Source organism: Cheilinus undulatus, linkage group 5 (assembly GCF_018320785.1).
Source record: "Cheilinus undulatus linkage group 5, ASM1832078v1, whole genome shotgun sequence".
Taxonomy (NCBI): Eukaryota; Metazoa; Chordata; class Actinopteri; order Labriformes; family Labridae; genus Cheilinus; species Cheilinus undulatus.
Genome location: NC_054869.1, coordinates 54027336 through 54050965, shown reverse-complemented (window position 1 = coordinate 54050965; position 23630 = coordinate 54027336). Strand labels below are relative to the sequence as shown.

At 39.7% G+C, this 23630-nt stretch overlaps 1 protein-coding gene across 1 annotated transcript in view; it reads right to left on the bottom strand.

The window, feature by feature from the left end:
* bmp2k (BMP2 inducible kinase) overlaps positions 1–23630 on the bottom strand; it is an 89074-nt gene that overhangs the window by 38614 nt on the left and 26830 nt on the right. The window contains exons 2-7 of the mRNA XM_041787312.1: positions 19081–19199; positions 16503–16608; positions 14564–14706; positions 8265–8386; positions 6385–6466; positions 420–552 (exon numbers count right to left, since the gene is read on the bottom strand). Of these exons, the coding sequence (XP_041643246.1) occupies positions 420–552; positions 6385–6466; positions 8265–8386; positions 14564–14706; positions 16503–16608; positions 19081–19199 (705 nt within the window). The remainder of the gene's footprint in view (positions 1–419; positions 553–6384; positions 6467–8264; positions 8387–14563; positions 14707–16502; positions 16609–19080; positions 19200–23630) is intronic.

Below are 23630 nucleotides of genomic sequence, written 5' to 3'. Positions count from 1 at the left end.
AGATAACAAAGAAAAATCAACATTTAGGCTTTAAATAAACTTGCCTCAAGCTCAGTATCTAAATTGGACAAATCTATGGGTAACAATTTGGTGCTTGAAAAAGTTGCCTACCACTGTTGGCACACTTTATAAACTAAACAAAAATATTAGCAACAATCTGGTACTGAAAAGTTGCCCAGCACTGATTGCAGACTTTATAAACTGAACGAATTCACTCGGACAAATGTGGTACTGGTTAAGGTTGCCCAACACTCCCTGTATATTTCATAAGCTGAACAAAAATCATGGAAACAATTTAGGTACTGAAAAGTTGCGTACACCTTTAAATTGAACAAAAAGGTAAACAATGTTGCTTTAAGGTTGCCCAACATTGCCTACATACTTTATAAACTGACAGAGCAGCTTTAAGGAGAACTTACTGATCAGACAGTGCAGCTTGTAGGAGAACTTGGAGTTATCCGGAACGTTAAAAGTCCCGTCACATATGGCGACCTGACTCTCCCCAAAAGGAAGAGTGAAGAAACACAGCTTGTACAACAAGCAGCCGAGAGCCTGGAAGACAGTAAACAGAGAGAGAGAGGGTTAAACCAATAATAACTTAAATTCATTTAATAAGACCCTGCATATTTGATTTGATTTATTTTATTTATCTCGAACGTACAACAACAAAAGAAAAATATATTGCTCAGTATGGTTGTGTCAACTTGCCAGTCCAATTTCATACACATAAATAAAAATATACATATGTATATACATACACACACACACATATACATTTATACATATCTGCATACATATATACACACATATGCACACGCCACATTGTTCGAGACGGGGCAGAATGAAGCTCAATGCTTATCTTGTCCTGCCCCTACCTTACATTACCTTATCGATTAACAAAAGTGTTTTTGATACCTGAGCGGTAATCTATATTCTTACCTGTAACAATACAATATAAACAAAACATATATACACACAGCCTACCTTAACACACGCACACCAAAAAAATGCACATATACTGTATATAGATGCACACATGCATCTATACTTGCCTCTATACCTACACATACAATTTAGAAGAGCAAAAGTACAATCTATACTTGCTCCACGTACACTTCAATTTATGTTACTTCATGATGAGATTTCGGTACCTGAGCAAATAATATACCCTCAAAACATGTCAATATCCATTTAACAAAACATATCTACATCAAATTACGTCTTCTGTAATACTTGCCCATCTACTTTTTAGATTCATATTCTTTGTATTGATCTAATAATACCTGCTTGTAACAAAGTTTGAAGCTCTTTATGTTATTACACATTTCAAGTTTAACATCCAAGCTGTTCCAAAGAGTAACCCCACGGACTGAGATGCACAGGCTTTTTTGAGTTGTACGGATTAACGTCTGTCGAAAATTAAATTCCCCCCTTAAATTTTACCCACCTAATCTACATGTAAAAAATCTCATTATGCTCTCTGGCAGTACTCCATTTTTTGCTTTAAATACAAACTGAGCAGTTTTAAACTTAATTAAATCCATAAATTTTAATACTTTTGAAGTTAAGAAAAGCAGGTTGGTATGATCCAGATAGCCTGCATGATTTATTATCCGTATTGCTCTTTTTTGCAGTGTGCATCACTTCTGAAGGTTACTTCTATACGTACTCCCCCATACTTCCACACAGTAAGACAGATATGGAACAATTAAGGCACAGTATAAAGTATGTAATGTATCTTGCTTAAGTATATATCTTGTTTTATTCACTATCCCAATGCTCCTTGATATTTTAGCACACAGACCTTTTATGTATGGTTTCCAGCAGAGCTTATGGATAATATATTCTCCTAAATCACTGTCATAGTCTTTCCTTAGTGTTTCTAGATAATTGTCCAGAATTCCCACTGAAGTTTAAGTATTTCACTTGAAACGTTGGGAGAAGTTGCTTGGAAATGTTTGCGTATTTTCATGGGGGGGTTGCCTTGTAACGTTTGGCAATTTTCATGGAAATTTGATCCAGATTTTGGGGGGGTCTCCAGGTGTGTAGATCATTCCACTGAGTGGTCTGGTTCAGTTTGGTACAACACGGTACACATTTATCTTTGTTTCCTAAAGTTGGAAAGGTTCCCCGATAACTGACCTGTACCGTCCCATTATTTTTGGCACCCTTCTGTGGGGGTGCCAAGCTTACCCATCCATCCTAAAAAAGAGTAAAGCTGCACACAACAGAGGTTTCCACTAGTGCCACTTCCAGCAGCACGACTGCTCAGCAGGGCTGAAACACGGCGGTCTGCTCCAGGAGGAGCAGGAGAAAACGGAGAAAAACAGACTAATGCCACTTCAATCAGGGATATTTGGACTGGACAGAGATCCAGACTGTTCCCTGGACCGTGATCACTGATATGCGGTCATTAATCAGGTTTCCTGACGTTTATCTGGACCTGGTTTAAGAACAGGAAACAGAACCTGAAGGCTCACATCAGCTGGTTCATCAGTGCTTAGATGTGAAACTGGATTATTGTTCAGATTTTGTTAATATGAAGCTTTAGATCAGCTGTTCCTCTGTGTTTCAGTGATTCATTTACTGCTGTCTAGATTGATTTTAGACCTGTTTAACCTCCAATTTATTCTCAATGAGACAAATTCACACGGTACAGACTAGGGCTGGGCAACTAATGGAAAATCAGATTAAAATCGCAGACGTGCAAAATTTCTTTGGACACAATCTTTTTTCTGTTTTTTGTTTTGTTTTTTGCTCTACACATTATGCAAACATTCAAGTGTCTTTTTTCTTTCTTACTTACTTTTCTTTTACTAAAATCCTACTTTTCTTGTTCATGCATGTTTTTCTTAATCAAATGAGAATAATATAAAAGGATGGGAGGATGATCCCCTCCAATATAGCAACTGATATCAAACTTGCTACTAGGCCTGAACGATTTGGGAAAATAATCTAATTTAGTTTTTTTAAACCCAGTATTGCAGGGTAGGGTAACAAACACAAGCAATAAATCATTTTATATCATAATCAACACAGTATTAGATTAAACTAGGGCTGAACATTTTTGAAAAAATACATTTTTGTGATGATTTTGACTCGTATTGCAAAATGGATGTGAATTGTATTGCAGGGAGTGATCATTTTTTCTGTCATTCTCATGTTTTTAATCAGAAGAAAAGTACAAAAAATGAAGAAAGTAGGATTTTTTATATCCGTCTCTAAAAATGGCACTTGAATGTTTACATGATTATGTAATGCAAACCATCGCTGCTGCAGTAAAAGTTTTGAACTGGTATTTTGACACAAATTTCAGCTTAAAAAAATAGTGCACATTCTGCGATTTGAAAATTGCAGCAGGCAATATTGCAATTTAATCTAATGTTCGATTAACTGCCCAGCCCTACTTGCTATACTGGAAAAATTGCAATTAGATCTTTTTCCTTCATAATTTATCCTCGGTTAACTTATTTGTTATTGTGCTTGTAATATAGAATGATTTCTTGCTTATGTAAGATGAGGAACCTTAAAACAATAGCAGATATTGGGGAAAAAAAATCGCAATTAGATTATTTTATAGTCCTACTCTACAGTCCACCCACCAACGAGAGTAAGGGGCTCTGAGGAAATGCGAACTATTTTGGTGATTACCGTACTGAACCGTCACACTGGACCAGCTGGTGGACGCAGCGATGGAGGGAGAAAGCTAGGAATGATGCTGAGCCTGGGTTTCCTACCTTCACCTATGGCAGGTTTACTGTCTCTAAAAGCAGGCAGAACCATAACAATCATTCCTCCACAGCTCCTGACCAGCGAGTCTTAAAGCTGACATCAAACACAGAACAGGAAGTTAGGACGCCGTGGCCGTGTTCAGGAAACAGGAGTTTAAAACGCTGCAGCCCCGGTCTCTGCTGATGTTCGGTCTTTACGAGTCGACCAGGAGGAGGAGAGCTGGCTGAGCTATGAATGATGCTGCTGAATGTTTTATGAGGGAAAATTACTGTTTGAGAGCGGAGGAGGAAAACAACCCAGGGCGATCAAGGACACACACAGAAGGAGAGAGAGAGAGAGAGAAACCTGTCGGGGGAGAAAAAACTGTTTCTCTAACCAGCCCTGCAGGAAGCACCGACACTGGAGCTGGTTTATACATCTGAGTCTGATCTACCAGGAGGTCCAGCAGTCGCTACGTAGTACAGGAGCGCTACGTACTCAGATGCTGTGTTTGAGATGACCAATATTGATCATATTGATCAGTTATTGATAAGAAGAAAAGAGGGACGATGGAGAGTACGGCCCCTGAATCAGCTGAGACAGAGGATTTTTACAGACATGGATGACCGTCTGATAATTTTAGATGAAGATTAAATGAAGATTTGACCCTGAGGGATTGTTCTAATATAAGTCACACTCAAGCTGCTGAGTGCAAAAAATGCTCTTATGCATTAATATTTTATTCTACTCTCACTGAGCCAATATTTTCACCTACAACCAACCTAACTGTTGAAACTAAATATTCATTAATTATTAAAGATGTTAACCCTTTGAATGCCATAATAATAACAACAATAATAATAAAAATAATAATCATAATAATAATTTTATTTGTATAGCACCTTTAAAATAGAGGTTTGCAAAGTGCTTTGACAATAAGCAGAAACAGTTAAAACAAAACACCAAACACAAGCAAAGAACATAAGAACAAGACAAAACCACATCAACAGGAGAACCCATGAAAAATAAAGCCAGCAATGACACTCCAACATCATAATCATCCTAGCAGAGCCATTACAGAGCCTGAAAACATGTCAAGTCAGAAATACATTTTTGAACCTGGATGTATAAAATTCAAGAATAAAATTCAAGAACAAGAATAAAAAATAAAGATAAAAACCCCATTAATGCATTACCACATTATTATTTTTTTTGTGCAATGTCAAATACTGACTCTCAAGCTGCTCAGTGCAAAAAATGCACTTTTCATAAGGAAGCTATAAAAACTAACATACATTAATATTTTATCCAACCTTCATTGAGCTAATTTTTTCCCCTACAACTGACCTAATTGTTGATGTCAAATATTGACTAATAAAAAAAAAAATAACCCTTGAAATACCTTTTATTTCATGATACCTCTATGTTTTTCCATGAAAAAAAACAGAAAAATTAAGCTTTTTCCATAACTAACATGCAAAGTAATCTTTTATGTGTTAAATTATTCAACCTGGGATATGTCAATGATTAGCAGGAATACTGATTTTTATGCATTATTATTTTTTGCATTTTCTAGCACGTTTTATTCGCTTTATCTGGCTGAAGCCAGATAAAGTTCCTGCAAGTCGGCATTCCGGTGGTTGAGAAAAATGGATACAAAGTCGTTTTCTTCAAAATGATCATTTTTCGTTTTTTCACATTTTATGCAAGTACAACATTTTAAACTACTCATTCGAAGAAAAAGTAACACAAATGTGACATTTAAAAGTGTTAATTTTGTGTTTTAAAATGCCCTGTTTTCAAAGCGACTACAGGGAGATTGAGGGGAGGGGAAAGCGAAACTGCTGGGTGATAATTGGCCACTCAGTCTGCCATTGTTCCCAGTTCTGCCCATTGAGATGGACAATAACAAACATCGCATGGCTCAAACGCCACCCCTCCCCGGCATGTAACTACAGCTGTTTCTAGTTATCACCTTTTATTAACAAGCCTTAGGATGCACCCTGCAGCGAAGAAAGGTAGAAGAGACGATGAAGAAGCAGCAAGAATTATCAACAGACTTGGGACGACTTCACTCGACAGTGAAAGTTTGATGAAGGCGGATTTCCTATGGGAATATTTTAATGAGCATTGCCAGTCCGATTCAGAAGCTGTGTTTGGGTGGACTTTATGTAAATGTGGCTCTATTGTTCACGCCCATTACCTGGCCTGCCTGAAGGTAGGAGAAGTCCTGAAACTTTGAGCCTGGTTTTCTCAGAACAAACAGGAACTAGAAGTTAACTCTCAAATGAGCATATCTTTGTAAAATATGCTCAGATTAAGGTGTGTGATCCACCATTTAAAAGCTTGGAATCTACGCTTTCGTAATGTGTAAAAAACTCAAAAATGACCTCGGACGACTTGCAGGAGTTTTTACCAGCTTTGGTCACATATGCCAAATACGGTCAAAATGACGCCACCTGGTGGAGAGTAGTAAAAATGTTCAAATCAAAGGTAGAAGCCCAGACTGACACCTAGCTATAATAGAATACATGTGTTATGCTTTAATGGAAGTGAGATCAAAAATCGGGGCATTTCTGGCTCCTAACAGCTCGAGTGTAACTCTTGCCTGTAAACAGTGTATTTTTATTATAGGAGCCGAGCTGGAAATACACACACAGAGTGGTTTCTTACCCAGATATCAGCCTTGGTGGTGATGGCTTTACCCGCGTACAGGTTAATCATCTCAGGAGAGCGATAGGACAGCGTCGTGTACCTGACAGATGACAACAAGGAGGGGTTACTAGAGGTCAAAGTTTAACAGTAAATTTACTCATAAGCCAGTAGTTCCTGCTTACATTCCCTCTGATCAAATGAACCAGACTAAGGGGTTGAGCCCCGACATGGAACCATCCTAACGTGGTTAATGAGAGTAAATATTCAGAGTGTTGGTCTGATTTCTGTTTGATCAGAGTCATGCAGATCAGAGTTTACACAGGGTCACATTCTGCTGATAAGAACACTGTTTATTAAACTTTATGACACTTTATATGAGCTGTTACTGAGGAGCATTATCAGGCCTGACCTCAATCACTGCTGGGCTTTCTCTTTAAACAAACACCAGAGCACAGGCCGACCACGGCGAACGATCAGGATTGAAGTCTAACAATAATGTTCACCAAGCCGTACTTCACTACATCACCAGGAACTTTTTAGAAAACAGGAACTAAACGTCAATGAAAGGGATCAGCTTAAAGACCAACCCTTTCCATCAGAGCTCCACGTGTGAGGGCGGTCATCAAAACGTTTGGTACTTTTATATTTCTGAAAACACATTTTCTTCTTAAATAGATGAACATACTCAGAGTCTACTAAATCTGTGTCATGAGACAGGAGTCACAGATACCCTAACCCCCCGTTACTCAACCCTGCTCAACCAAAGAGCCAAATTGTTGAAAAATACCTTTGCAAGGGCCACAATCTCAGTGGTGAAAGTGGCAAAAACAGCTTAAGTAGCATTAAAAATTAGTTTAAGGTGGCAAAAATGGTCAGTAAGCAACAAAAATGGGTGAAAAGTAAGAAAAAAGTCATTTTTAATGGCAAAAGGTAGCTTAAATGGGTGAAAAGTGGAAAAAATGCTACAAAGGGGCAAACAGTTTCCCTCTTTCAAGGTTTTCTGGGCAAATATTTAAAATTAAGACATATAAGAGCCACAAATAATCACAAAAGAGCCACATGCACACATACAGTATGCACAATTCTACCACCAGGGGGCTCTCAACCGAAACAACAATACAATATGACAGAACAGACAGTGCTTAGCTCCGCCCATCTCTGCTGTTTGTTCTTTGTTTGCAGTGAGGGCTCTGTTCAATAAAAATGTCACCTCATGATGCACATTTACTAAACAAAAACATCTGGTTTTCATTCATACATTTCCTTAAGAAAGGCACTTCCATGTTCACGCTGGGAGCAGTCCCACAGCTGCATGTGTGGTGAAAGTATGAATACAGTAATACTTTATCCCAGTATTAAAAAATAGCCACAGTATTGCTTTAATTACAGTCATAATGAATGAATATTTATAATAAATTCTTCAAGAACATGTGTCCTTTTAAAACAGCAGCTCCAAGAGTGTGAGGATGGTTGAAAGTGACGACAGAACTCCTGTTCTTCTTCCTGGGTCAGCAGTGTTGAGGAATGATGACGTTTTTAATAAATTTATTAAATTAATGGTGCTGAAAAACTGCACAGAAGTAACTGCACTGTATGAATTGCACAAATACATTGGCAACATTATTCAATAACAAAAAGTTGCAAATCTTGCCCTGTGCACTAAGTTGTAAGAAATAAAACCGGGTATACTTTGGTACCAAAGACTTGGCTGCTCTGTTCTGAAAAGTTGCCAGCAGTTGTGTCAAATGTATTATTTGCAGGAGTTTGTCTGCTCTTCTGATCATGAACCTCAGTAATCTGGACTTGAATTTTAGTTGCTGTGGTCGCAGACAGAGTATTACAGTTTAGAGCCAGAACGAGAGTGAGGTCTGAAACATGCTTCTGATAAATGGACGTACTTTTTGATCTCGTCCTCCACCGCCGTCACGCCGTCTTTTTGAGGAAGTAAAACTTTATGAGTGGCACTGCCAAAGTCACACAGGACGTAGTTCCCCTGATCGTTCAGCAGGATGTTCTCAACCTGGAAGGAACAAAAGAAGGAAAGAGAAAGAGAAAGAAGAGAGAAAGAGAGAAAGAAACAGAGAAAGAGAAAGTAAGGGTGAGAGAACGAAAGAGAGAAAGAGGTATTCAGTATTAATAATCCCATTCATTCACATTCAAACACCTCTGACACAGCAGACCAGGGTTCAGGTTCTTGCGAAAGGTCACATCAACATGTGACTGTAGAAGCTGGGGATCAAACCCCCGGCCTTCTGGTAGAGACACAAACATACATGGTTTGATTTTTATGATTTTTTTGTGCAATGTCAAATACTGACTCTAAAGCTGCTTGGTGCAAAAAATGCACTTTTCATAAGGAAGCTATAAAAACTACTAAACATTAATATTTTGTTCTACTTTCATTGAGCTATTTTTTTAACTACAACTGACCTAATTATTGACATCAAATATTGATAAATTTTCAAAGATTTTAACCCTTTAAATATCAGTTTTTGTCATGATGCCACCATGTTTTTCCATTAAAAAAGGAAAAATTAATCATTTACCATACACTACATGCAAAGTAATCTTTTATGTGTTAAATTATTAAAGCCTGGGATATGTCAGTGATTAGCAGCAACACTGATTTTTATGCTTTATTACTTTTTTGTGCAATGTCAAACACACACAACCAAAGATGGTTTATAAATGATGCCCATGATTCTCATTCTGACGAGACGTCTCCCACCAGTTTACTCTAACCGGGTCAAACCCAGGGGGCTGAGTGGAGGAAGTCCCAAAGAAAACAAAGTTTTATTTTTCAAAATCCAGTTTTTTTGTCTTTCTGATGAATGGATGAATGATTCATTACCCAGACCTGCCTGAACTGAAACAGAGAAGGGAATAGGAGATTTTTAGTGTGCTAAAAATGTTAAAACCATCACCACGTAGCAGCAGTGAGCGGTGACGGCAGATTTAAAGCGTTGTGGAGAGGGATCTCACTGAAGAGTTTCTGCACTCTCATGTCTGCTGGCCCCGTGTGACGGGCCCCTCTGCTCTTTGTTTCTGATGTTATGTAACACGCACACAGACCATGGCGTGGATCTTGTGCAGCTGAAGGAGCTCTCTGTTTGCAGGCCGGTCCAGCTGGACCCAGCTCAGCGTCCCTCTGATGGACCCGGAGGAGGTTCAAACTGCGTGGGAAAAAAGTTGACCTGCACCGTAAGCAGGACAGGGAGGGCGGAGCTAAATCAGCACCACGAAGCGTTTAAAGACCAGGAGGAGGAGAGGAAGATCCAAAAGAGGGTCATGAATATGTGCATGATGGACAAGAGTCTCTGATGTATGGAAGCCCAAAGTGGACATACAGTTATACATTATATCATAAAACAGTTTGCCATGTTATCGATTTAAATCTTGTTTTTTCTTATCTTAAACGTCTTCATTTCGTTACCTTGAGACAGAACAACCAGGTTAAAATTGTTGTTGCTCTGTCTCAAGGACAACCAGGTTAAAATCCCTGGAATCATAGTAAAATCAAATGTCTGCATTCATGTCCCTCAAGGGCTCCTGTAGCCATGAGCTCTCTTCATTCAGTTATATTTTCTGTTCCATCTGAAGCCCTGCTTCAGTGATGATGGCCTAAAGCAGTGTTACAACCCTGCCACAATCTAAATGGGGAAGTGGCCCAAATGGCTTAAAGTGGGAATAAAAATAAGTAAAAGGTTTGCAAAAATAGTCAAAAAGCGCCAAAAAAGTGGCAAAAAATGGGTGGAAAGGGGCAAAATAGGAATACAGTAGACCAAACTAGGTTGAAAGTGGCAAAATGGTTGCAAAGTCACAAAAAAGTGGAGTTACAGGTGGTCAAAAAGCAGCAAAAAATGAGTGATAAGTGACTAAAATGTGCAAAAAAGCTGCAAAAAGATGGGGAAAATGGTGGAACTCTCACCCTCCCATCAGCACAAACTGTGACGTGCATCGATGACAGTGTGTCAAACAGATCGATCTAAAGTGTTGTCTGTTTTGAGAGGAAAGTGCTAAAATATGACAAAGAAATAACAGACAGTGGCCTGACGAGATTTTGTTGCACATCCTCCAGCTGACTGTCCTGCTCAGCAGGGTTTGCGGTGCATGGTGCTCCTGGATGCAGCTGTAATTAGCTTGAAAAAAGAGGATACTTCAAACATTCTTGCTCTGCCTACTCTCGCCTGCAGGTTGTGCAAGTTTAGTCAGAAGTGAAGCCAACATCACTGCAGCAGGACGTCTCGACTCGCGATCTCCCCGCAACTTTAGCTGCACAGCAGTTAATATGAAAACTTTATTACACTTCTCTCTCCATTTGCACGGCTGACAAGAGAAGTCAGCTCCTCAGATTCATCAGCTGCTGACGTGATCCCCTCGGTAAAGCGACTTTCACACACGGAGGCAGTCATTGATCATGGAGTTAAAGCAACAGCGGCTGCTTTATCTGAGGCTGTTAGAGAAAGATCTGAACACAGAGTCCGGTCCACTTTGCTTCACTGCTACCTTATCAGATCCCCAGTGCAAAGACCGCTTTGATGAAGGGTTAAAGCTCGCGAGTGTAGCATGCACGCCACCAGAGACTGGTCTAGCTACCAGGGCTGCTTCCCATCCTGGATCAGAAGAGAAACTGACTGAGCTGCATCAAGGCAGAGAGGCTAGAAAAAAACATGAAACTAACCAAGATTTAGACCATAGTTACTCAACTCTGCTCAACCAAAGAGCCACATAGTTGAAAAATACCTTTGCAAGAGCCACAATCTAAGTGGTGAAAAGTGGCAAAAATGGCTTGAAGTAGCAATAAAAATAAGTTAAAGACGGCAAAAAAGGTCAAAAAGCAGCAAAAATGGGTTAAAATGGGACAAAATTGGGATAAAAAGTGGAAAAACATGGGTGAGAAGTTACAAAAAAATGACTCACAGGTGGCAAAAAATGGTCCAAAAGTGGCAAAAACATGGCAAAAAATGAGTGAAAAGTGACTAAAATGGGTAAAAAGCAGTCAAGGGTGGTAAAATTGAGCAATTTAATAGGAAACAAGTGGCATTTAATGGCAAAAGGATGCTTAAATAGGCAAAAAAAAATTGTAAAAAAAAAAAAGGGCAAAATGGGATAAAAATGGCTAAAAAAGTGGCAAAAATGGGGAAAATGGAGAAAAAATGGCAAAAATAAGAGGCAAAAATGGAGAAAAAAGAAAAAACAAATGGGATTTAATGGCAAAAGGTAGCTTAAATGGTAGAAAAGTGGCAAAAAAGTGGCGAAAGAGCAGAAATTGGAATAAAGTGGCAAAAAATAGGGAAACAATGGCAAAAAGAAGTGGCAAAACTGGGCAAAAAGAAGGAAAAATTGGTATTTAATGACAAAAGGTAGCCTGAATGGATGAAAAGTGGCAAAAAATGGTATACAGGGGCAAAAAAGTTTTCCTTTTTTAAGGTTTTCTGGGTGAATAATATTTAAAATTAAGATATAAAAGAGCCACAAACAATCACAAAAGACCCACAGGTTGAGTATCACTGATGTAGACTGTGAGGTAGGGCTGGGAAAAGCATCATTTTTCACAACACAACTGTATCTAAAAGAGATACAGAGTTAAACATGATTGTTTATAACTGTAAGGTTTACACTGAGGTTGAAAAAGTAAGCATTCATTCATTTCAGCCTAAAGAGGCTCTGCTGCAGTTATTTTTAATAAAGACTCTTTCTTTGGTGAATTGTTTAAATAAAAAGTTGTATTGTGGATGTCTGTGGTTAAATTTGTCCCCTCTAAAGTGATAAAGAACAGAAATATTCTATTGTTCAACAGTAAAAAAAAATTTGGTCCATGGTCTAGAAGAGGAAGTTAACGAATGAAGTTGTTAATAAAAATGTTGCTATCAGCCCTGATTTTAACAATTCATGCATCCCTAGTCAGGACTCTTTAAATTTTAGCGAATGGTTGAAATGTCTGATAACTGGAGATTCCTCATGGGGGAAGTAGCTGTGGGTCCTGATGGCGGATGCATTGAGAAACACTGTCAGGAGAGGAAATAACAGCAGACAGATGGAGAGGAGTTACTGCAACAGGAAGTAGATCAGTGAAGTGAAACCACAGCGTGTGCTGACTCAGCACTTCAACATTTTAAAGTCTAAATCATCAGATTTAATAAATCAACAATGGAGCAGAAAACTTATAGGGCATGTTAGGAATATATGAGCGAAATCACCAGCATGCACTTTACATCACCAATTTACCCCTGTCCTACTCACTTTTACACCACTTTCCACATTATTACGCAAATGACATTTTTCTCTTATTTTTTCCTAAATATTAATGCAAATGACAGAGTATTTTTCAAGTCATCAGCCATTAGAGCATAATTCAGATGTTTTGAAAAACTTCATAATGATAACCATTATTTAAGAAAAAAAAATACTTCAAAATGCACTGTTCCACATTATTAAGTACGACAGAGTTTAAAAGATTTTATAGGTTGTAAAGAAGTGAAAATTGTCATTCAATGAATCTACAGTATTAAGAGGTCATATTTACTGAAATCAAAGCTATTTCAGTCAAAAACATCTTAACAGGCCAAGTTCCATGTTAACATAGAAGACATTAGTGTCTGATTCAGAGCACAGATGGGTTCCTGCAGATAAAGACATAATGAGGAAGGTTTCTGACAGACAAATTCATCAGATTAAGAGAGCAGATGCTAAAATGTCATTACAAAGCAGCAAACAGGTATTTGAAGCTGCTGGTGCCTCTGGAGTCCCACCAACCTCAAGGTGTAGGATCCTCCAGAGGCTTGCAGTCGTGTATAAACCTACTATTCAGCCCCCCCTAACCAATGCTCACAAGTAGAAATGGTTGCAGTGGGCCCAGAAATACATCAAGACTCATTTTCAAACAGTCTTGTTGACTGATGAGTGCCGTGCAACCCTGGATGGTCCAGATGGAGGAGTAGTGGATGGTTGGTGGATGGCCACCATGTCCCAATGAGACCGGGACGTCAACAAGGAGGGGGTGGAGTCATGTTTGGGCCGGAATCATGAGGAGAGAGCTGATAGGCCCCTTTAGGGTCCCTGAAGGTGTGAAAATGACCTCGGCAAAGTATCTAGAGTTTCTGACTGACCACTTTCTTCCATGGTACAAAAAGAAGAACAGTGCCTTCTGTAGCAAAATTTTCTTCAAGCATGACAATGCTCCATCTCATGCTGCAGAGAATCCCTCTGTGTCATTGGCTGCTATGGGCATAAAAGGAGAGAAACTCATGGTGTGGCCCCCATCCTCCCCTGACCTTTAACCCTACTGAGAACCTTTGGAGCATCCTCAAGCTAAAGATCTATGAGGGTGGGAGGCAGTTCACATCAGAACAGCAGCTCTGGGAGGATATTCTGACATCCTGCAAAGAAATTCAAGCAGAAACTCTCCAAAAACTCACAAGTTCAATGGATGAAGAATAGTGAAGGTGATATCAGAGAAGGGCTCCTATGTTAACATGGAACTTGTCCTGTTCAGATGTTTTTGATTGAAATAGCTTTGATTTCAGTAAATATGACCTCCTAATGCTGCAGATTCAACAAATGACCATTTTCACTTCTTTATAACCTATAAAATCTTTTAAACTCTGTTTTAATAATGTGGAACAGTGCATTTTGAGGTTTTTATTTTTTATAAAGTAATGGTTTTCATTATTAAGTTTGTTCAGAAACATCTGAATTATGCTTTAATGGCTGATGACTTGAAAAATACTCTGACTGTCATTTGCATTAATATTTAGGAAAATAAGAGAAAAATGTCATTTGCATTAAAATGTGGAAAGCGGTGTACAGATGTCCAACAGAGTCTACTGACTGTTTAGAATTTAATAAGAAATAACTGAATTTCAATCTGAAGAAAATCAATAAAATAAAATGTGCACTTATACTGATGTGTTTGTTTTGTTCTTTCTCTTTGTTCCTTCATGTGTTCTTCCATTTAGGGTCCAAATTGCACATTTTCATCAAAAGCACTTGGTTATGCCTGAATAATTTCAGAAATCTGGGTCACAATGGGTTGAACAGGAGGAGGTGGGTCCTGACTCCAGACCAGCTGAGAACCACTACACTAGACCTTTGTTCAGGCCCTCTATAAAGGTTTTATACATGGATGATTGGAGTTTTCAACATTTTATAGGTAATAAACAGACACATTTACATAAATCATTGAGAATATTTTCACCTTTAGGTCCCTATGGATGATTGGAGTTTTGCATTGGTGCAGACGAGCGACGGCCTCACACGTGTCACAGAAGATGTGGAGAACCTCGGCTTCGCTGAATCCCACGTTTAGACGCTGGTTCATCTGCTTCACCACCTGACCAGCTGCAGACAGATGGGGGGCGGGGTTTAAATACAGCATTAGATCAGACTGACCCATTAACCACAGCACACCTGAAGGCCTTTGACGCTTTTTCTACATGCAGTTAATTCACCTTATCTTCTTCTGCAAACCTGCAGCCCATCAGTGCAAGCTTTAAAACCGGCAACATTTCCCAGGTGAAACTGCATCTTTTATTTAAGTTCTGTTTCCAGCCAAACAGGATTTTACGCCCTGCTCCGCATCAATCAGCTCCTTCAAATTCCTCCCCTGACCAGTCCCAAACATGTGAGCCCCCCTCACGGCTGACCTGGAGTGGTTTGTTTTATAATCACTGTTATTAGTAGGGATGCATGATATTATCAGTACCGGCAGATATCAAAATTTTTGCTGATATTTACATCCGATATTTTGCCTGTGTATTTTATGAGATTAAAATCCTATCTTTATTCGAGAGCATGCTCTAATGTTTGACAGAGTTTCTAGTTTTGAGAGCAAAATTTTGTCATTTTGTGTTCAGATTTTTCCTTCAAAGCCTTGTTTGTGCGCTCGCTCTCTTTTCTCCTCTCGGATTTCTTCTGCTCACACAGGGAACAAAACTGCTCTCAGCCAATAGGAAGTGAGTATCGGTTCAACCAATCACGTTAATGCTGCATAGTTGCTAGGGGGGTTCGCTAGATCGAGCCAAGCGTCCCGTATGGGTAGCTCCTCTCCCATTTATCTCCCATCTTTTACCAAATTGGTAAAAGAGGTATAAAAGGGTAAAAGTATCAAAAATGGGTTGAAAGTGCCAAAATGGTGCAACCCAGTAATGAAAAGGGGTTCAAAGTGACAAAATAGATGAAAAGTGGCAAAAATAATTGAAAAGTTACAAAAACTGATTTAAAAAAGTAGCACAAAGGGGATAAAACATGAAGGAAAAGTGGTGAAAAAGGATTAAAGAATGGCAAAAATTGGCAAAAGTACTAAAAACAATCTAAAAGTGGAGAAATTATATCAAAAATAGCCTGGCAAAATGGTGAAAAGGGGTGAAAAGTGGTCAAACAGTGTCAAAATGATCAAAATGGGTTAAGAGTGTCAAAAAATGTTGCAGAAATGGTTGAATGATGTAGGAAAAGGGATTAAAAAGTGTCTAAAAGGGTTAATATTAGTGCTGAATCACAACCGGGGAGGTCCATTCTCTAGGATCCAAAAGAAAATACTAAAACTAATACAATATTATGTCAACTAGCCCAAAACATGTATTTAATTTTTGTTTGAATGTCCGGCCCCCAGAGTCTCTGTCAAAACTTAATCTGGCCCTTGTGCAAATTTACTTGATGACCCCTGCTTTAAAGTTTGTTTCCTTCCTTGGTCATCGTCAAACCTGAAAAGAATATTTAAATATTATTACCGATATCTGTATCTGCTAAAATTAATCTGTAAATATCTGCATATATGATATTGGAAAAAATCCAATATTGTGCATCCCTAATCATGAGTGTAATTCGGTGAATAAATGGTGGCAGTACTGGTCGTGACCCAGAGAAATAAAACAGCACTGACTGGAAGAAGAAAAGAGAAAATCTTGATTTGATCCTGGGATCTGACAGATCTCAGTTTACCACAGAATAGAGCAAACACTGCAGACTTCTGTGCTGTAGGTATTTTTAGAGCATGTGTGATTTATTCCAAAAATCAGGTTACCCCTACTATGAACAGAGAGGCACGTCTCAGTTCCCCCTGAATCATTAGCAGTTCTGCCCCGTTTGTTCTCGTCACTGTCAGCGTCTAAGGCCTCCAGCATGTTAGCGCCGTTTACCTTTACAGTACTCCATGAGGATGAGGACCTCCCACACGCTGTCCGACACGGCGCTGATGGTTGAGTCCAGGTAACCCACGATGTTCTTATGACCCGACAGCTCCTTCTGCAGAGACAGGGAGACATGTAGGGGTCAGAGGTCACAGGTAGAACCACCACAGATCTTTAAAATCTAGAAATAAGACGTGAGTTTCTCCAGCCACTGTTACACAAACTTTACCAACAGAGCAGTTAAAGGACTAAAACGTCCGCTGCTCTAACACTCTGAGGTCTGCATGCTCCGTCATGTCCGGGGTAATGTTTGCTCATCAGTCAGACCATGTGACTCAATAAACTTCATCCTATTGGCTGGAGGTTCTCAGCCCAAAGAACAAAGAGGAATGAAAACATCATTCCTGCAGCTACTGCTGAACCGAACAAGCTGCAGCTATATGTACATTTATTTATTCATTTCTGTTTCTACTCTGAGAGCCAATGAAGCGGTTTCATCACGTGCACTGAGATCCTGCAGGTCCCTGTACTTCACAGTCGAACGCCGTTCACAGCATCTTTACCCCCTGTAGCTCGTTCACGGCATTTTCCTGAATATTTCCTGTAACCTCCTCTCATCCTGTATTGGCTATCTGTAGTCACATGACCTAGATCAGCGATACTCAACATGTGGCTCATTAGTGATCATTTGTGATTCTTTTATGTCTTAATTTGAGATATTATTCCTCAGAAAACCTTAAAAAATAAAATTTTACCTCAGAAATTATCCATTGCAAGTAAAATTAGTTTGTTTCCCACACTCACACAGTGAGCTTTAATAGTCAACCTCTGTTTTTGTCTGCATATGACAATTGCCATTATTTGCAATTTTTGTTACTTTCATTCCATTTTTACTGCTTTTAGCCCATTTTTGCAATTTTAACCAGCTTTTTGCAATTTTTGCCCCTTTCTTTCTCCTTTTTTGCCACTTTTCACCCATTTAAGCTGTCTTCTGCAATAACATGCCAGTGATTTCCCATTTTGCCGCTCTTTCCCTCCTTTTTTCTGATTTTTGCCCATTTCAATCACATTTCTCCACGTTTTTGCAGCTGTTGGACCATTTTTGCCACCTATAACTCATTTTGTGGTCACTTTTCACTCATTTTTGCCACTCTTCTCCCAGTTGTTGCAGATTTAAGCCCATTTTTGCCACTTCTTTTCGGCACTTTTCGTCCCTTTTTGACGCTTTTATCCTGCTTTTTGCCAATTTTTGCCCCTTTTTGCAACTTCTCACCCATTTAAGCTGCCTTTTCCAAATAAATGCCACCTTTTGCCCTTTTTTCCCACCTTTATTCTGATTTTTGAACATTTTCCCAACCTATATCTGTTCTATTGCCCATTTTTTCTACCTTTATTTGGATTTTTAACCAATTTTGTCACTTTTCACTCATTTTTTGCAACGTTTTTGCCACTTTTATCTCATTATTTGGTCACTTCCCACCCATTTTTGCCACTTTTCTCCAAGTGTTTGCCGCTTTTTCCCCATTTTTCCCACCTTTATTCTGATTTTTCCCCATTTTTTCCCCACCTTTTCACTCATTTTTTGCAACATTATTGCCACCTTTAACTCATTATTTTGTCCCTTCCCACCCATTTTTGCCACTTTTCTCCAAGTGTTTGCTGCTTTTTGTCCATTTTGCCATTTTTTACCACTTAGATTGTGGCTCTTGAAAATGTATTTTTCAACAATGTGGCTGTTTGGTTGAGCAGGGTTGAATAACACTGACCAAGATGATATCCAAAATGTCAGATGTGGGATTTTTACCACAGGTTAACTGATTTACCTGGAGAGGAGGAGGAAGAGGAAGGAAGAGTCTAGGGCTGAGCTAAGAGGCTAGCTAAGCCTCTTTAACAGCTTTTCTCCCTCCTCTTGTCAAAAATACACTATTAATGGAAACACTGGTATATTATTAGGATAATGAACTCTAAGGAGTAAGAGACTGAGTACTGTTGTGTTGTCCTGTCTCTTTAATATGATCAAAAGGAGCTAGCTCCATTCCTCTCTCCCATTATTGTTATCTAATCCACATTTAAAAAGCCAAACTGGTACCACATGAAGGGCTGTTAGGGAGCCAAAGGGCCGGCTCTTTTTACTGAGCTGAGCCGAATGATCCAGGTCCATCCGGCCTCGTTTGGGCTGGACGGACATCTGCGTGGAAATCCGGGTAAGATCACGGTCTACTGGGAAAAACTGGACCACTTGGTGGAAACTGACCATCTAACCCCCTAGACTTTAGAACAGAGGCTGTTAATCCACGTCTGCTGCCTTTTCTCTGTCATCTTTAAGAACTTTTGACCTAAATGTGGCGCTACTGTCAGGATTAGAAAGTGGCATTTTTCTCCCTATTGGACCAGATGACACGGCCATAAACACGATAAAACTCTGGATAGCTCTTTCTGTACTTAAATCCCTTCATGTGGAGGTCTTCACTGTGACGTGGCTCCAGCAGCGAACTACCCATAGGCCGTGTGCGTATGTAAACCTGACCTCTCACAGTACAGACAATCCCGACGGCTGTATATGAAGAGTGTCAGCGGTGCCTCTCACCATGATGGTGATCTCTCTCTTGTAGACGTTCAGGTCGGGGACGTTGTTGACGTACATCCTCTTCAGAGCACAGCGGACACCGCTGTGAGTACGAGCCAAAAACACCACCGAGAATCCTCCTGGAAAAAACAGAGGACAATATTTAACACAACATTAAAACATGTTTGAGAATGAGAAAGACGGCACAGTAGGAAACACAACAGATGATTTAATCAGAATAGCAGCCCTCTGTATGTGAGGACAACATCAGCAGCAACAAATCTCAAAAAAGTAGGGACAGGGCAACAAAAGCCTGGAAAAATAAGTGGTAACTAATAAAATACAGCTGGAGCATCAGCAGGTTAGTAGCATGACTGAGTGTTAAAGGAGCATCTTAGAGAGGCAGAGTCTCTCAGAAGTAAAGGTGGGCAGAGGTTCACCAATCTGTGAAAAACTGAGTCTAAGAATTGAGGAACAATTTCAGAAAAATGTTCAACATAAAACTGTTAAGACTCTGAATCTCCCTCCATCTACAGTCCATAATATCATCAACAGATTCAGAGAATCTGGAGAAATCTCTTAGAGCGAAGGGGCCCTCAGGGGCCACTGCATTAAAAACAGGCATGATTCTGTAGTGAAATCACTGCATGGGCTCAGGAACATTCCAGAAATCATCGTCTGTCAACACAGTTGGCCGTGCCATCCACCAATGACAGTTAAAGCTGATCATGGAGAGAAGAAGCCATATGTGAACAGGATCCAGAAACAGCGTGGTCCGTCTTCTCTGGACCAAAGCTCATTTAACATGGACTGACCAAACGTGGAAAACTGTTCTGTGGTCAGAGAAAACCACAGATGCCGTGTTCTGTGGACTAAAGAGGAGAGGGAGCATCCAGCTTGTTCTCCTGGCTCAGGTCTAAAGCCTGCGTCTCTGATGGTATGGGGTTGCATTAGTGCCTATGGCGTGGGCAGCTCTAACATCTGGAAAGGAACTATCAATGCTGGAAAGTAGAGAGAGCTTTTAGAGCAGTGATACTCAACCCTGCTCAACCAAAGGGCCAATCTGTTGAAAAATACCTTTGTAAGAGCCACAATCTAAGTGGTGAAAAGTGACAAAAACAGCTTGAAGTAGCAATAAAAATAGGTTGTAGGTGGCAAAAATTGACAAAAAGCAGCACAAATGGGTGAAAAGGAGAAAAAACAGGGAGGAAAGAGTGGAAAATAGTCAGTAAGAAGCAAAAGTGGGTGAGAAGTGACAAAAAATGAGTAAAAAGTGGCAAAAATGGGAAAAAAATAGGAAACAAGTGGTATTTAATGGCAAAAGGTAGCATAAATGGGCAAAAAGTGGCAAAAAAAATGTGAAAAAGGGCAAAAAGTGGGAAAAAAGAAGAGGCAAAAATTGTAAAAAGTATTTAATGACAAAGTGTAGTTTAAATGGATGAAAAGCAGCAAAAATTATTTTAAAAAAGGGCAAAAAAATTGTATAAAAGTGGCAAAAATCATGAAAAAGTGTAAAATAGACATTGCAAAAATTGGCAAAAACCATAAAAAAGTGGTATTTAATGGCAAAAGGTAGCTTAAATGGGCAAAAAGTGGCAAAACTTGTGAAAATGGTGAAGTTTGCCTTTTGAAGGTTTTTTGGGGAATAAATATTTAAAATTAAGACAGAAGGAGCCACAAATAATCACAAAAGAGCCACATGTTGAGTATCACTGTTTCAGAGCAACATATGCTCCCATCCAGACAACGTCTCTGTCAGGGAAGGCTGCCACTATTTCAGCAGGACCATGCTAAACCACAGACCACATCCATCACAACAGCATGGCTTCACAGGAAAAGAGTCCGGGTCCTGAACTGATCTGCCTGCAGTCCAGACCTTTCACCAGTAGAAAACATTTGGAGCATCAGAAACGGACAAATCCAGCAAAGAAGACCCAGGACTGATGAGGAGCTAGAATCCAACATCCGATGAGAATGGGACAACTTTCCTCGCCCATCAGCTGGTCTCCTCACTTAGGCTGTTGTACAGGCTGTTGTTAAAGACGAGAGGATGCTACAAGATGGTAACCATGGCCCTGTCCCTACTTTTTTGAGATGTGTTGCTGCCATCAAATTCAAAATGAGCTGATAATTTTATGAAATGTTAAAATGTCTCAGTTTAACATCTGACATGTTGTTTCTGTTCTATTGTGAATCAAATATGGACTTTTAAGATTTGACAATCATTGACTTCTGTTTTTTTTTTTTTTTGTATTTTACACAGCGTCCCAGCTTTTTTAGAACTGTGGATGTATTTTTCTGGCATTGTATGAACCTTTTATGAGTATGATTTGACTTTTACTAGAATCATTTCAGTTTCATATTCAAATATCAGGTTTCAGAAAACTGTGGAGGTCAATCGGACATTCAAGCCTGAAGACTCTTCACGTAGAGAACGCTGCAAACACGTGTAATACATGCAGAGCAAAAACACGCCTGTCAGCTCATCACACATGGTCTCAGACGTGTCAGACCAAACATGGAGCCATGCTGGTATCTCTGACATCACGACAGTCTGTTAGGAACATCATCGCCTCACGTCTTCCACATTAACAAATATTTAGACTAATCACTCAGAGGAGCCTGGCTGTCAGAGGTCGAGGCTCCGAAACAGACGCCAACATGACTTTAACAAACCAGCGAGAGATTCTGCACGCTGACCCCCATGCTCTCTGAGCACCCACATCCATGTTCTTCTTCTGTGGTCCTTTTTAATGCAGACTCGTGTTGTAGAGATGAGTCAGTGAAGATCATTGAACAGACACATTCAGACTGTCGGGGCAGGTTTAAACAGAGATCAGGTTGTTTAAACTTGCTTTAGGTTGACAAAACAGAGAGATGGACGATGATTCAGAGGATGAGGGGGAACCAGAGAAGGTAGGGGACAGGTGAACCAGTGGTTAGTCACACCCGGCCTACGAGGTCGGCCTGGGTTCTAGTCGGGCCTCGTCCTATCACTGACTCCATTTATTGTTCTCCTTTACAAAAAAGAGCCCAAAAATAAATCTCAAACATAAAAGAGAGTGTGAAAACTTCCTTCAGCTTTACAGGGACTACTCTGAGGGCTTTGGAGGTTTTTTCAACACTAAAACTTATTTTCTGACATAAAAACAGTTAAAAATTGATGGAAATTAAGAATAAAATTTAAATTTCTTCATTATCTATGATCAGGAGAACATAAATGATCTATACTGCTCCTCTGAATGAGCTTTAGACAAAGAAAATGATGTATTACACCACCACAGCCTTAAACCAAGTCCCAAAGAAGCCTCATAAATCTTTGATTACATTATATAATATGTGTAATAATTTATTGTTCCAGGGTTTGAACAGCACAGACACAGCTTCATAACAAAGACCCAGACACAGACGACTTTCACTCTTTTAAAAATATAATGTTTGATTATCAAAATATGTGAAGAATAATCAGGATGTTACACAACAAGTTTGAAAGTTTTATAAAGTCTCAGAGCGGTTGGTGTGTTGTTCACTTCAACATTTAAAGTAAACACTAGAGGTGGGAGATAGAGCCGTTACAATTATATCCTGATATTTCATGAAAATGTGTGATTAGAACATGTACAAGGTTAAAGACGAGAAACACAGAAGAATCCTTTAGTGGTGATTAAAGGCCCAAACACACTCGGGCAGAACATACGCAGAATGGACTCCATGGAGGTCCGCGTGGACTCAAAGCGGACGTCCACAAGGCCCGTGCACGCAAAGCTCAAATTTTAGGAGCGCACGGACTCCGCTCCGCGTACTGGTGTCAAACAAAACACTGCTCAGCATGTTTTTTTCACATCAACCCGTATTAAATGTGACACCAAACTGCATTTCGCACTTGTTTTTCCACATCAATACTTCATATGTCCTTCACCAACATGGCATGCTCCCCCTCCTCGTCTCCTGTGGAATTTAACGGCTGTACATACCACCGTCTCTTAATTTTATTGCTTGCAAAACCAGCAGGCAGAGCAGCTCCTCTTCCTCATCATCAGTGTGGGACGCCATGACAGAAAAATGTAAACAACGTGCAAGGATTATGGGAAATGTAGGATTTCATGGAAATTTCACAGGAAACAACTACACAGCAGTGCGCTCGACTATGGAAGCTCTGATGACTGCGGACATACAACGCCGAGTCAGCTCCACCCACAGGACGCTCGAGTATGTTTGGGCCTTAACCCTGCAAAGCTGGATTTGCCAGACTCCACCTCTGTCATGAAAAGCTCCAATCCACAACATCTGTGCCGAACCAAACACTGTTTGGACCAATCAGCATCATTTAAGGTGGTAACTGTGGGCGGGGTTTAGTTCTCCTCATAGCATTGGCTGCCTCCAGTGACATGATTAGCTCAGATATAGCTATAGTTTAGTGTCTATTTTACCAGACCTGGACCAGATTTCTGCATGAAATACAGAATAAAAACAACACACTGAAAGCTACTTATGACTGTACGGATGTCTTCGCTCTTCTCCTGGTCTGCTTCAGCATGAGTTTGAGAGACTTACAGGGAAAGGGTTAGTCT